The 12,808-nt window shown below is 49.0% G+C and overlaps 1 protein-coding gene and 1 non-coding gene across 3 annotated transcripts in view; one reads left to right on the forward strand and one right to left on the reverse strand.

Moving 5' to 3' along the window:
• The window catches only part of LOC119462663 (PR domain zinc finger protein 1), a 137,463-nt gene that overhangs the window by 13,552 nt on the left and 111,103 nt on the right, over positions 1 to 12,808 (reverse strand). Inside the window, exon 1 of one of the 2 annotated variants that reach the window (XM_049672051.1) lies at positions 312 to 542. The exons of the other annotated variant lie outside the window; for it this stretch is intronic. Within the exon in view, the coding sequence (XP_049528008.1) occupies positions 312 to 512 (201 nt within the window). The 5' untranslated portion in view covers positions 513 to 542. Of the gene's footprint in view, positions 1 to 311; positions 543 to 12,808 lie in introns of those variants that run through there. 2 annotated transcript variants of the gene reach the window in all.
• Positions 9,418 to 9,489, forward strand: Trnaw-cca (transfer RNA tryptophan (anticodon CCA)). Its single transcript has one exon. It is a non-coding gene; the product is annotated as a tRNA-Trp (tRNA).

Genomic DNA, 12,808 nt, shown 5'->3' on the forward strand with positions numbered 1-12,808 from the left:
CTTATCGAGGGAACCCTCAAACATCAACTCCTGTAAGAACGTGTGGAAGCGTCAGCGTCGCTGTCCTGACGGGTTTCATGATGTGCACTTTCCCTTTTCCGAACGATGAGCACAAGACAAACATCTTTACATGATCCCTGTCGTCCTGCTAATGAATGAAGCTGCTGAGGTCATATCGGAACTCAAATCAGTGCAAACGATAACGCGAAGTAAAAACAAATACAAGAGAGAGAGAGAAAGAACAACATGAAAGAAATAAAGAGAAGAAGGAAAAGATGGTCGTTAGAAAGGGACATTCCCGTCTCACTTACAAGAGAAGCAGGGTCGTCGTCGCTGACAGGCACTACTGGGAGAGTCATTTCAAAGTCTCCGCAATTCTCTGCCGTGGCGGCTACGAAGGCGACGTAGGAGCGATCATCCTCGGGCCTCGCGTGCGCCACATCCCCGCGCATGTTCTTCGGTTTGCAAATGAAAACTTTGTTTCTTCTTCTCCGCCTAACAACTATGCGCATATCGCTCTCTTTGCCGGCTCGCGAAGAAGCTCCGCACCTCTGTGGCGAGCCGTTACAAAGTTGTTCTTTTTTCTTTTTTGACACGCGATTACAGTCTGTCTGTCTACGTGCACCGCTAGCTACGTGCCCGCGTGAACGGGACGGTGAGGAGGATGTGTGTCGGGAGAGGGACGGCTGTGCGGATGAGAGAGAGAGTACAGTAGTGCGAGCAAGCGTGCGTCGCGGATCTTCTCGCACAACTTTCACTGTCAACGCCACACCATTATTGGTCGCTTGACGCCCGCGTTATCTCGTCCGCTGTGCCTCCGTACCGTTTCTTTCTCTCTTTCTGTTTTCGCTCTCCACTCTCTTTGTATGTGAATTTCTCTTACTAGGGAACTGGAGAGCGAAGCATGCTCGGATGAGCGCATTCTCGCGGTGACGGCCGAAGCAGCTTATCGGGAACGACGGGAAGGAAATTGAAAGAGAGAGAGAGAGAAAAAAAAACGCTTTGTAAGGTGATCGAGCAGAATTCATTCGCCTCATATCCCTGTTGCCCTGCTTATTTATCCGCCAATGAGTTCAGATATGGCCTGCTGCGGTCGAAAATGTACAGTGCGAAACACTTTCAGAGGGAACACATGACTGTTGAGCATGTGCAAATCCCCCACCCCTGGCAAGCGTACAATCGCCCGGCTGAGCAACAGAATGACTTGTGGCTGTATAGCCCTGGCACCTTTCTACAGCCCAGTGCAGTGCATTCGCACAGCTTCGTTCGGCACTTCAGTCTAAAGCCAGCGAAGTGAGCCGCACATCAGATTGTTCACTTTAGCACTGGACTGTGCGTAAATGGAAAACCAGCCAGAGGTTTCTCTGCTTCATGTGACTAGTAAGCGTAACGCAGTTGCCATGATGGCAAGGTGTATAAAAATAATAAGAAGTCCCGTGAAGGGTGGCCGACATCACAAACGCGACCGATTTAAGTGTGAGCGCGTAAGATACTTGTATATGTGGTTAGCTTTTATAAAAAGAGCACTTTGACGGATATCCCGCTAAGCAACGTTGCTGCACGATAACTCGAACTGACCCGGCACATTCGTCGAACGTGAACGTGGAATTCTCGGCACACGGTGTCATTTCACAATTCTTTCCGCAATCCCAGGATCTTCAGCATTGAAATTCAATTACTGCTATATATCCAGTTAATCTCGGTTAGTACTCTCGGCACGTGCAATAAGTGACAGATGTTTGCGCGTTCTTCAAAAGCAACCACACCATCCATAACAAACATATATACGCGCATTTCGTTGGAAATGTCGGAGCTAACAAGTGCCGCGCCTACACCACTTCATAGTGTTCAATGAAATGGCCATTGCAGCGATTGCCACAAAAGTCACTTTCTCGCCAAAACTTGATAATTTTCTATTACGCAAGTGATGTATTCCCCCGTCTCGCTTTTAATAACCGCTTCCTTCTCTCGGGCTGACAAAGAAAGTGACAGGTATGAAACACAGCGTTGTGGCTCTTGTCTAGCTGTGATCGCCTTCATCTCTTCCTGTACTCAAACGCCTCCTCGCTGTTTGATAATAAACCATGGAGAGAGGGGTTGGGGGAGGGGATGCCTCGCGGAACCGAATGCTGCGGGCTTCGTGGCGTTTTAAAGCGAGTAATATTTGGGCCCTTCATCCGGAAAAAAAAAAAAGCGGGGGGTCGAGGGATAGTAAACAATGCGCGACACCCCACAAGCTTCGAGGGCCGGGTTTCAGCCCAACGCTCTAAACTCAGCGGGCTCTCGCGGGGAGAGAAGCAGCAGGAGAGCGCGCGTGTTGATCGCATTAAACTTGCTAGTTTATTATTTGTTTGACTTCGCCCCCTCTTACGGGTAGTGCACTCAGCGTCCCCTGGCGCCAAGCTACCTCTGCGCATGCGCCCCCCCCCCCCCCCCCCCCCATTCGCAGCCTCTTGTGGGTGTAATCTAGAGTGGCCCGGGTGAGATCCTTACTTGACTCCGGCTTATTGGAATTTAAGTGAGTTCACACACACACAGGCCTTCGGGCGAAGCTCCCCGACGACGACTCCGAGCCGCTTTGTGTTCCTCCTCCACCTCCCCCTCTTTTCCCGTTGTTGCACAATTCTTGCTTCCTTCGTTCGGATTCCACCCCCTATGTGTGTATACAGAGAGAAACACGAGACGGAGCGGCGCATGCTCACAAACCTGCGCCCTGCGAGCACGCACGCACTTTGCTTTCACGGTCTGTCACTTCAATCTCGGTACACCGCGCCGAACCCCCCAGCCCCGATCTGTCCTACAGATGACGTCACCGCGTCGTCTCCGGTTGACAATGGTCGCGGCTGGAGCGACGGCCATCTGTTTGCGCTGCGGGATACTGGGATCCCCTCTGCCCGACAGAACGCCCCCGCTTCCACTCCTCCCCCCCTTACCCCTCGACTGCTGCGGTGTGTGTTTCCCACTTCCGAGACGTGCCTTCCTAATCGACTGATTGAGTGGAGCCGCCGTAGAATGGCTGTATTATATAGCGTACCTGCAGCCGGCCCTTCGGCAAGTGTGCGCTCGAACAACACACCTCTGCGTTGTCGCTGTGCGCCGAGACGGCACAAGGAAGCACGTGTGCGTGTGGGATATGGGAAGCTGGCTGGCTCGTCTTGGCTATGGCTTTGTGTTTGCACCGGTAATTAAAAGACGGACGCACGCGCGCGCTTGGAGAAACGTCGGTGTTTGCAAACTTTGATGGCGTTTAATTGCAATCGCTCCCCTACGTTTTGCGTCGACTCACAGTGCGTGGGTAGGACACGAGTGGAGTGATCCAATCTACTACACATCGAAGAGAGGCGTCGACACACACACGCGCACGCGGGGTGGTTCCTAAAGTGTAAAAAGTTACACTTTAGGCACGATATGGGGCACATTCCACATGGAGAACTTTACTCGCAGCACCATAACGTTTGATGACGCTGCATCCATTTACTACTTATAGTTCCTTACTTTATTGGACGCTTTCGACGCCCTTCTACATTGAGAAAAACAAACACCGGTCCCTCTACCTCTTCCCCCCCCCCCTTTTTTTTTTCGTTCAAGGCCTTTTTTTTTTTAATGTGACATTCCATCCGTTTATGAAATTGATGCGTCAATAGAGTAGTCCTCCACGAAAACTGCCCAGGGCAACTGCTCTCGCAACTTCTACCAGCATGCCCGGGTAACCCAGGCGTACCATACATTAGCGCCCTTATTTCTCGCACAGCTGCTAAACCAAGCACACGCACGACCAGCGACACGCCGCAGCACGTCTCGCTGCTCTGCGACCGCCGAGTTTGCCGCGCATAGAAAGAAAACCGCTACAGCATAATAGACACCCGAGGGCTCCGCGTCGGTGTTTGTAAGCACATGCAGCACTCCCCGAAGTCCGCTTTCTCCCATTCTTGGAAAAGAGCCGCAATGCAGTGCAGCAGCAGCAGCGGTACTTGGCAGGAACAACAGGCGAGTAAGAAGAAAAAGAAAGCTATATAGACACTTCACAGTGCAAAACGGCGAGGTTTGAAGCGTGGAAGCTGAAGGCGGAGAAGGGGGACAGATGGAGAGAGAGAGGCTGTGCCGCCGCTTCGCTATCGTATAATGACCACACAGCGTGTATCCTATCACGCGCGGTGCATCCTGGGAAGAGAGAGAGAGCGATTAAGGGGAAGGGTTTGCGTCCGGCCGATGGTGCTGCTGCAGCGGCGGCAACGTTGTGAGGAGTATGTCGTCGACGTAGCGTTTGCGTCTGGAATTGTTAGCTTTAATGTCCTTTTATCGGCGAGGGAGGAGAGGGAGGGGGTCGCGAACGCCATTGGCGACCGAGCCGCCGACCGCGGGTTCCTTGTCGTACGTCGCTTCCACGAGGTTCAAGGCTGCGGTAACGAGGAGGAGAAGGGGGGTTCGCGAGCCCCCACGTCGAAGTGCGCGAAACGGGCCGGCCGGCCGCTCCCCTCCTCTGCGATCGTGTTTCCGTCCGTCGCGCGTGTATAACGTGCCCAAGCTGCGCGGTTACGCAATGTGACCCCGCTGCCTCGATCGTCGGAAGACTCCGTCGAACGGCCGTGACACGCCTGGGCGACAGTTTTTAACCTATAACGCAACGCGCTGCTGGATTCTCGACATACGGCGAAAATGGAGATGGGAGGGAACGGGGCAAAGATTGAAGACAGATTGAAGACAGGAAGGTTTTGATACAGAGCACGACGTTACACGGGGGAAACTGCGAGTTGTGGGAAGGAAGAAGGGGGGAGCTATAGCCACCGTGAGAGAGACTTGCCAGAGGTCACGCGCGTTTCGACTTCGCACAAATTCAGTGAAATCCCAGTTTTACCTCGAGTTCAATTCCCGAAAACCCCTTTACCCTCTCCCGTGCATATACGGTGGTGTTTTGCGGTACTGTAGAAGGGTAATAATTTAGCAATACAGAAGAAACAATCAAAGCTGACACGCGCAAAACTCAAGCGCACTGCGATTCGGCCGCGACGCATGTAGAACAGCGGCGTAAACAGCTGTACAATCGCAGAGCTCAGCGCATTCTTTGCTTCGTTTGTCTTTTATGCACTTGGCACGATCTGTTATTTTCATTTTTTTTTCTTGTTTTTATCCCACCCTGCAGATTACCGTACACGCACTCGAGCACGCGCGCGTGAACACTGCTGACGGGCTCCGTGCAGCTGATTACATTATTACAGTTACGTCATATAGCTGTTGCGACCCGGCTCATTACTCGTCGTGACCCGAACACAGGGAACGTGTCTCCATCATGCAATCGCGAAGTTTCCTACAAGATTTACTAAAGGGAAATGTGGCGTATCAACGGGTGCTGTAAGCACGACGTTTCATTTAAGTTGGGATGATTGGTTGGGACTCGTTGGGATGATTGGTTGGTATGCTCGGCGGGAAGCCAGCTTATCGCAAATAAGACAGGACAGAAAGTGTGGGTCGACACCGCGCGCGGGCTGTTCTTTCGCGCCTGTCTCATTTTCGCTACAACGGCTTCTCCGTGACGTTTCAGCCTGCATGGTGATCGTGGCTGTATCGTATGTGGATTTGCTTAAACTTGGTCCCTCAGCCTTCAAATGACTTTCTGACCTTGCAAAACGATCGCGTTCAACGAAAAATTGCGTTATATACGCAACAATTCCCTGTGGTGATGCGTGTGCCCGGATTCTTATATCGCCTTCGTGCGTTTAGAAAAAAATATATGACTGCTTTGACATTTAGGCAAATAAAGGAAGACGTATAGAGATAGAGAGAGAGAAGCGATAAATAAAAGACGAGGAGGTTAACGCGGCTGAGCCCGGTTGACTACCCTGCACTGGGAAAGGGGACTAGAAGATGAGTAGCAGGGGAGAAGTCCGCGGTATGCAAGCACATACATGGCGCAATCATTCGTTGTTCAGTCAGTCAGTCACAGCGCTCATATAGGCGGGTGGGATAAAAGCAGATAAAGCGTAATAAGTAAACGCCACAAGAACGTCTCAAGCCGAAAGCACCATGATTAGACAAATCAGTGTACTAACCATAATTTGCATCCAGGCTTAACAATCGCAGAACCAGTGTTCCCTCAAGTAATCTTTTGCAGGAAATTTTTATGTACGCAATGCACTGACAGTGGCGGAGGGTCATGCTACTATTTTTTTTTCTCCCCATCCTATAACGCCGTTGCCCCCCTCCACTTGTTTCACTCTCCGTTGCGGGGGCATCGGTCTCTCCCAAGGCCCCGCCAGAGTCTTATCGCATGCGGGGCATCATCCAACTGCCAATGACCAACAATGCGGTCAAGCCTTTGTGTCGCTCGTCGCCGGTAATTGTTGCTAGGTGCGAGTGGAGCCTTTCGAGCGGGGGTTTTACGCCTTCAACACGTAGCCATTCTACATGTATGTCCTCTATCAATTCTGAGCCTCTCCATACAATATAGAAGTGTTGGCGGCCGCGACCATTTATCGGTCTATCTACCAGCCGTGGAAGTGTGAACACGGCCATACACTTGTTACGTTAGCCCCCGTCGCGTAAAATCCGTCGAAGTGCAAGCGAACTATGGTTTCCACGATGACGTTTCTATTTCGTTGTAGTATACAAATGTACATAGTTTCCTTCCTTCTACTCTATCGTCTCTTCCCATTCTCCCTACTTGTGCTTTTACCACCCTAACCTTCCACCCCTGCAATACTGACCGCCATTCAGGTGTCAGCAGAAGCAGCTAGATAGTTACAGTGTGGTCAGTAGTAATTGCCTTCCATTTCATGTATGATAAATAAAGCAAGCGCTAACTGCTATTACCACCTTCGTCAACTGCCAGCTTTGCGAGTGCTATAGCTAAGCCACGCCATCTATATACTCTCGCGAGCAGGCTTAGCCGCAGCACGCACACAGCTGACAAGATGGCCAAAGCGGCGCTGGTATGCGGTGCGCTAAAACTCTCTACATAGTATAACGGTATGCAGGGTAGTGCGCTAAAGCTTTCTACATAGTATAGCGGTATACAGGGCGGTGCGCTAAAACTCTTCTTCTTTCTGGGGTTTTACGTTCCAAAACCAGTTCTGATTATGCGGCACACCTAAATACTCTCTACATAGTATAGCGTTATACAGGGTGGTGCGCTAAAACTCTTCTTCCTTCTTTTGGGGGTTTTACGTGCCAAAACCAGTTCTGATTATGAGGCACGCCTAAAAACTCTCTACATAGTATAACGGTATGCGGGGTGGTGCGCTAAAGCTCTCTACATAGTGTAACGGTATACAGGGCGGTGCGCTAAAACTCTCTATATAGCGCGTACAAGCTGGCACCGCCGGCGTCACACCCACACACGCACACACATCGTTCCGACATCGATGCACGCGTAGCGCACGCCTGTGACACTTGGCCACCGTATCGCGTGGCTGCACCACGCACATAGCGAAAGTCAACGCTGATACGCTCTAGCAGGGCGGGCAGGAGCCGCGGCTCTTCTCTCCCCCTCCCCCCCTCCCCCCTCTCTTTCTCAGTGTAATCGCTGCGGGCGGCGCGTGTGAACGCACGATAATCGGGGGCTGTGGGACACAAGGGCAACACCGCGGCATGCGACGAAAGCCGCACAGTATACGAACCGCTGTGTCCAGCACCTGCTCATCACCTGCTATGCCTGGGCGACTCAGACTTTTTTTTTCTTTTTCAGTTTTTTTTTTTTTTAAAGTATATGATGTCTGTGAGATGTTGGCGCCTTTATAATTGTCGCCAACCACTTCTTTTTCACGTGGAAATGCATATAATTGAAGGGCGCTGTCATGGAGAAGTCACATAAAAGCACACTTAAACTGAATGTCAACTAATATAAGTAAGTTGCACACGCTTAATCGTAAATTCAAGTTACAATAAACGAGTGAAACACACTCAGTCTTAAAAGTCAACTCCCTATATACTAACACTGCATGCACAGCTCGCAAAAGGTGTAACATAAAAAGGCGCTGAATCGCAAACTCCAGTCATGTAACTACGCAACAACAATCTCGGGTTTATCAATATACAACGTGCCTCCGAAGCTCGATCGCTCGACCCCGATTGACCAGATGACTATCGCTCATTGAAGAACGGCCAATGAGTTTCGAAAAAAAAAAAAAAACACTGCTGCAGTCCGTGCGTCATACAGGGTAGCTTAAAGCGGAAGAATGCGAGTTTTCATCGTGTCACACGCTTTCGTTCACCTTGCCACAGAGCTTTCGTGGAGCTTGCAGCCTTTGCAAAAAAGAAGCGTACCATTGGAAGAACGAGCATTGCTAGCGCCTTCGTTCGTAGCGTGGCGCTCGGGGATCTTTTGGCGCTTCAAATGACTGAAAGGGAAGGATGAGAGTTCGAAGCTCTCGAGGGACAACCGGTGCGAAAGCATTCTTTCAAACCATTACTTTCGTTTATTTCGCCTTAAGAGGTTGTCTAATTAAGGAGAGGAAAAAAAATGAAGGCCCGAACGTTCTCTCTTTTACTTAGCTTTTAATTCCGCGCCGAAATTTCAGGAAAGGTACTTCAGTGTGACGTCATGGATTTAAAGATATATTCTCGCATTGGGGCTATTGTGGCGGAGTGAAGGTGGTTTAAATTTGCTATGTTCAGTCTTTTTTGCTCCTTCAAAAAGCAATGCAGTCCATATTTGCCAACAGAAAAAAGAAAAAGGAAAATTTGAGTCCGAGCAGACGTGCACAGAATCAATGACGTCACGGCGGGATGTTGCGGAAATTTCACAGCGGCGTCGACACTAGTCTTGTTACAATGCATGATTGAGGGTTGTGACTTACGCATGCCCATTTGTGACTATAATGTGACTTGCGCGGGTAACATTCATCAGTGGGTCACATTTCATAGATTCGCGCTGACATCCATGCTGGGCGTATGACCAGGCAAACGTTTCCAGCCACCGACTAAAGAATGCCTGTCTCTCCTATTATGGTAATAGTGGCTTATTTCGATATTTTAGAAGTGATATTTACCGATACAACTCAAACACGTTTTCTTTTTTTTTAATTCCGTTAATAGCAACAGCACAGCAACAAGCTTCGTTATACTTCTGCAATATATGCACGTCTGCCCGTAGATCCCAGTCAGCTAAACGTTTTTTTTTTTTTTTTTTTTTTTTTTCAGAGCATGCATTTAGGGCGCCTTTACTATAATCGCATTGCGTAAACAGCGCGCCTGTTTTCGCGACAAATAAACAGTGACGCTTGCGGACAAAGCGAAAAAAGAAGTCGCTAAAGCAAGCAGCTTTCAGGGCCTCGAGCAGTGTCGCCTCCGTTATCTATTCCGAGAAAAGAAAGGTTTATCAGATGAAAAAAAAAAAAAAAAAAAGAAAGTAAGCACGCAGCTGCTGGACCTTGACAGACAGCCTGACAATGAAGGGAGCTGCTTCAACAGCACAGACAGCTGGACTCGGTGGCGCAACGGTAGCGCGTCTGACTCCAGATCAGAAGGTTGCGTGTTCGAATCACGTCCGGGTCACATTTTTTTTTCATGCCTTACTCTTTGTTTTTACTTTAATGGTTTACATTTACGTGCGTGCGTGCGTGCGTGCGTTTGCGTGTGCGTTTGCGTGTGTCTTTAGCACGACATCGTTTTGCTCCTGGCTCTTCTACGAATTCCTAACAAATTGTAACCGAGATATGCAAAGGGCTTGTCTTCGTCGTAGTCCCCCAGTCGAAACGTTGGCTCCAAGATAAAGCTATAGGCTAAAACTCCAGGCTAAGGCTCCAAGCCATGGCTCTAGGCTAAGTCTCTAGACTAAACCTGCAACCTAGGAGTTCAGGCTAAGGCTCTAGGCTCAGACACCAGGCTAAGGATCGTGACTAAGGCAGGCTCCAGGCTAAGACTAAGCTAGGACTCCAGGTTAAGGTTAAGGCTTAAGGCTAATGCTCGAGGTTAAGGCTCCAGGCTAAGGCTCCAGGCTAAGGCTCCAGGCTAAGGCTCCAGGCTAAGGCTCCAGGCTAAGAATTCAGGCTATGACCCCAAGCTAAGGCTAGGGCGTCAGAATAAAGGCCACAGGCCGATGCTTCCCTTGAGGATGGCTCCGCGTTAACATTGAGCGCCTGGTTTTTGTTAATGCAGACAAAACGGTACACGAGCATTTATGCACTCGGAAAGAAAGAAAGAAAGAAAATAAATAAAGAAAGAAACTAAAAATTAGAAGCTTGGTCTTCGTAGATCATAGTTTTGCTGCCGCCACTCCCATATCCGATCCGGAGGGTTGCGCGCAGAGAAAATGAGGGTATCATACAGACGAGCAACGCTCCCAACTACGATGCTAGCTGTGCATTGTTAGTTAGTATCCTAGTTAGGCTATTAGCTAATCACCGCGTAATGGCAGTGACAGGTGTCGTTTATGTCCCAGTAGCGGCGCTATACGAAGCGACGAACAAGCGCAACACGAGGAGAGAGAACTGACGTTGTCATCCCATCGTTCATAATCGTGCGTCGCGCTCTCGCGGCAGGTCATTGCCGACTGGGGTAGGCTAGTATCCAGGGCGTCCCCCTATCTTTCCATTTATGTCTCCCCGGGTTCGCAATGAGGCCAGGGGGATCAACCCCTTGAGCATCCGTCGATAACGCGAGACGCTCGGAAAGTTCTTCGATCTATGAGCTTGGCAATCTTGAAAGAGGTCCGGAAACTGTGTTTTCGTTGTGGAGAGTTCTCCGCTAAAGGTGCGCGGCCGTATGGCTTCGACAAGAGCCTCGAAACGGGGGATACGGCCAATCAACTGGTAGACCTTGTGGAGGCCTTCAGATTTCGTTCGTTACATGTGGTGTGTTTAAGAAATTACTGCTCATCCGCTAGTGTTCAGCTAGCGGTAATCTAATGTAATGTAGCACGAACAATGTAGAAGGAGCAGTGTAGCAGGAGCAAATATTCGCCACGCGATTCGCGTGCTGAGAAACGACCTCGGAGATCGGGGATGTCGTCTAATCTACGAGGCCATGATAGAGCGTTTATTTAGCTGCTCCCCGGGCGCCAGGCGAGGCCATAACTTGCAGGTCGCTCACTTTTGCATTACAAGATCCGAACTCGAACAGAGAGAAGGGGTATGAAGGGTGGTTATGGGTGGAAATAAAACAAATATGTTTTCTTCTTCTTTAATGTCATCGGTGCAGCTGTGGCAAAGGAACTTTCTTCTCTATATTTCGCCTGGACGTTCTTATGTATACGCTAAATCTCATGAACAAGAATTCTTTGGCGACGGCAATGTTGTCTACGGAGTTAACAGAAGTATTGAGCAGGTTAGAGACCGGATGGGTCGGAATGGGTACGCGACCAGAAAGTCATTTAACAGATTCCAAGTAATACAGGCTTTTCAATGAAATGGAAGATCGATGTCGCGAGGAAGTTCTACGTAAAGGCTGTACTATAAGCTTAACACTCCCGTAGAGTCGTCATTAAAGAGTTTGTTCGTCGAGATTGCCGCGCACTTGCTGAGATGCATAATTTCATAAGAAATTGCGAATTACGAATTTCGCATAATCTCCAGAAATTCATAATTTTGTGAGGACGGTATACGAGTACTCGTCTTGTCTCGTGTTTTGCGAACATGATGCCGAATTTTAACGTATTCGACGAAGATAGCGCGCAGTCTTTGATTCCCAGCTTTTCACTATGTAAGGAACGCATACGAAAAACACTCGAAAAAGAGAGAGGGTAGAAGACGACATTCTCCGTTGCTGGATGAAAGGCCCACGAGGCAAGTAGCACTATGCACGAGATGGGTCAGCGATCCCACGAATGATAGGCGCAATAGCGACCGCGCAGGTTGACACGCCCACGTGTGCTTGTAAGCGCGCGTGTGGGTTGATTACGGCGCAGTGACCGATGATGATGTGACCTGCACTGATATGGCGCCGGGAAACCACCGCACGCATACTGATGACGAGACACTCATGCGACTGGAAACGTTAAGCCTGTTCGCCTAACATTGCTGGGAAAACAGTTTTTTTAATGATATGGGTAATGGTATATGGTATTTTAGTGTTATTTGATATGGTTTATTATGCTAATAATTACGTGACATAAAGGAAGAAATGGCTGGACAAAAGTTGATACTACTAATAACACAGGAATTAAATGACGGCGGTAATTTTGCCGACGGTGTGCTGCGGTGTTAATTATAGTCGTGAGATGGCCATATACTTTCAGTTGCGGCAAAACATCCGTCACTATAACTAATTAACTAACTAACGAACTGACTAACTAACTAACCAACTAACCAACTACTAACAAAAAAACTAACTAACCAAATATAATACTGAAAGCAGTTTAAGAACAGGAACGCATGCAGGAACAGGAACGCAAGTTCGTGAGGAAGTACACAGAAGAGAGTACAATGACACGCGCATGCATACCCAGTTCTGTAGGTAAGCGAAAGTACTGAAAATAGGATCGATAGCACACACACACGGTTCACAGTTCTTCAGGTGAGTGGACCAACGCAAATACGAATACATGCATAACTGCATATAGCAAACCTAAACTTGCATGACACATAAAAGATCTATTGTAGTAGATGTTTTCGACAGTGACTTCCGACATGCAAGTTGAATATACCAGCCAATCTTTTTCTTTTTTTTTTTTTCTTGCTTGGTAGTTCCCGTGACGTACGTACATCCCTTTACTGGGAGGACATGAAGGCATTATACGAACACCGCTTTCACAGCGTTATTTTTCATCTCGAAGAACAAAAGACGCGAAACAATCGGAGCGGTTCAACGGCCCGATCTCGCAGTACAGTTGCCACTACATAAAGCCATGAATCGCGCCAGTATTTTTCATCTCTCG

Source organism: Dermacentor silvarum, chromosome 8, assembly GCF_013339745.2.
Source record: "Dermacentor silvarum isolate Dsil-2018 chromosome 8, BIME_Dsil_1.4, whole genome shotgun sequence".
Lineage (NCBI taxonomy): Eukaryota > Metazoa > Arthropoda > Arachnida > Ixodida > Ixodidae > Dermacentor > Dermacentor silvarum.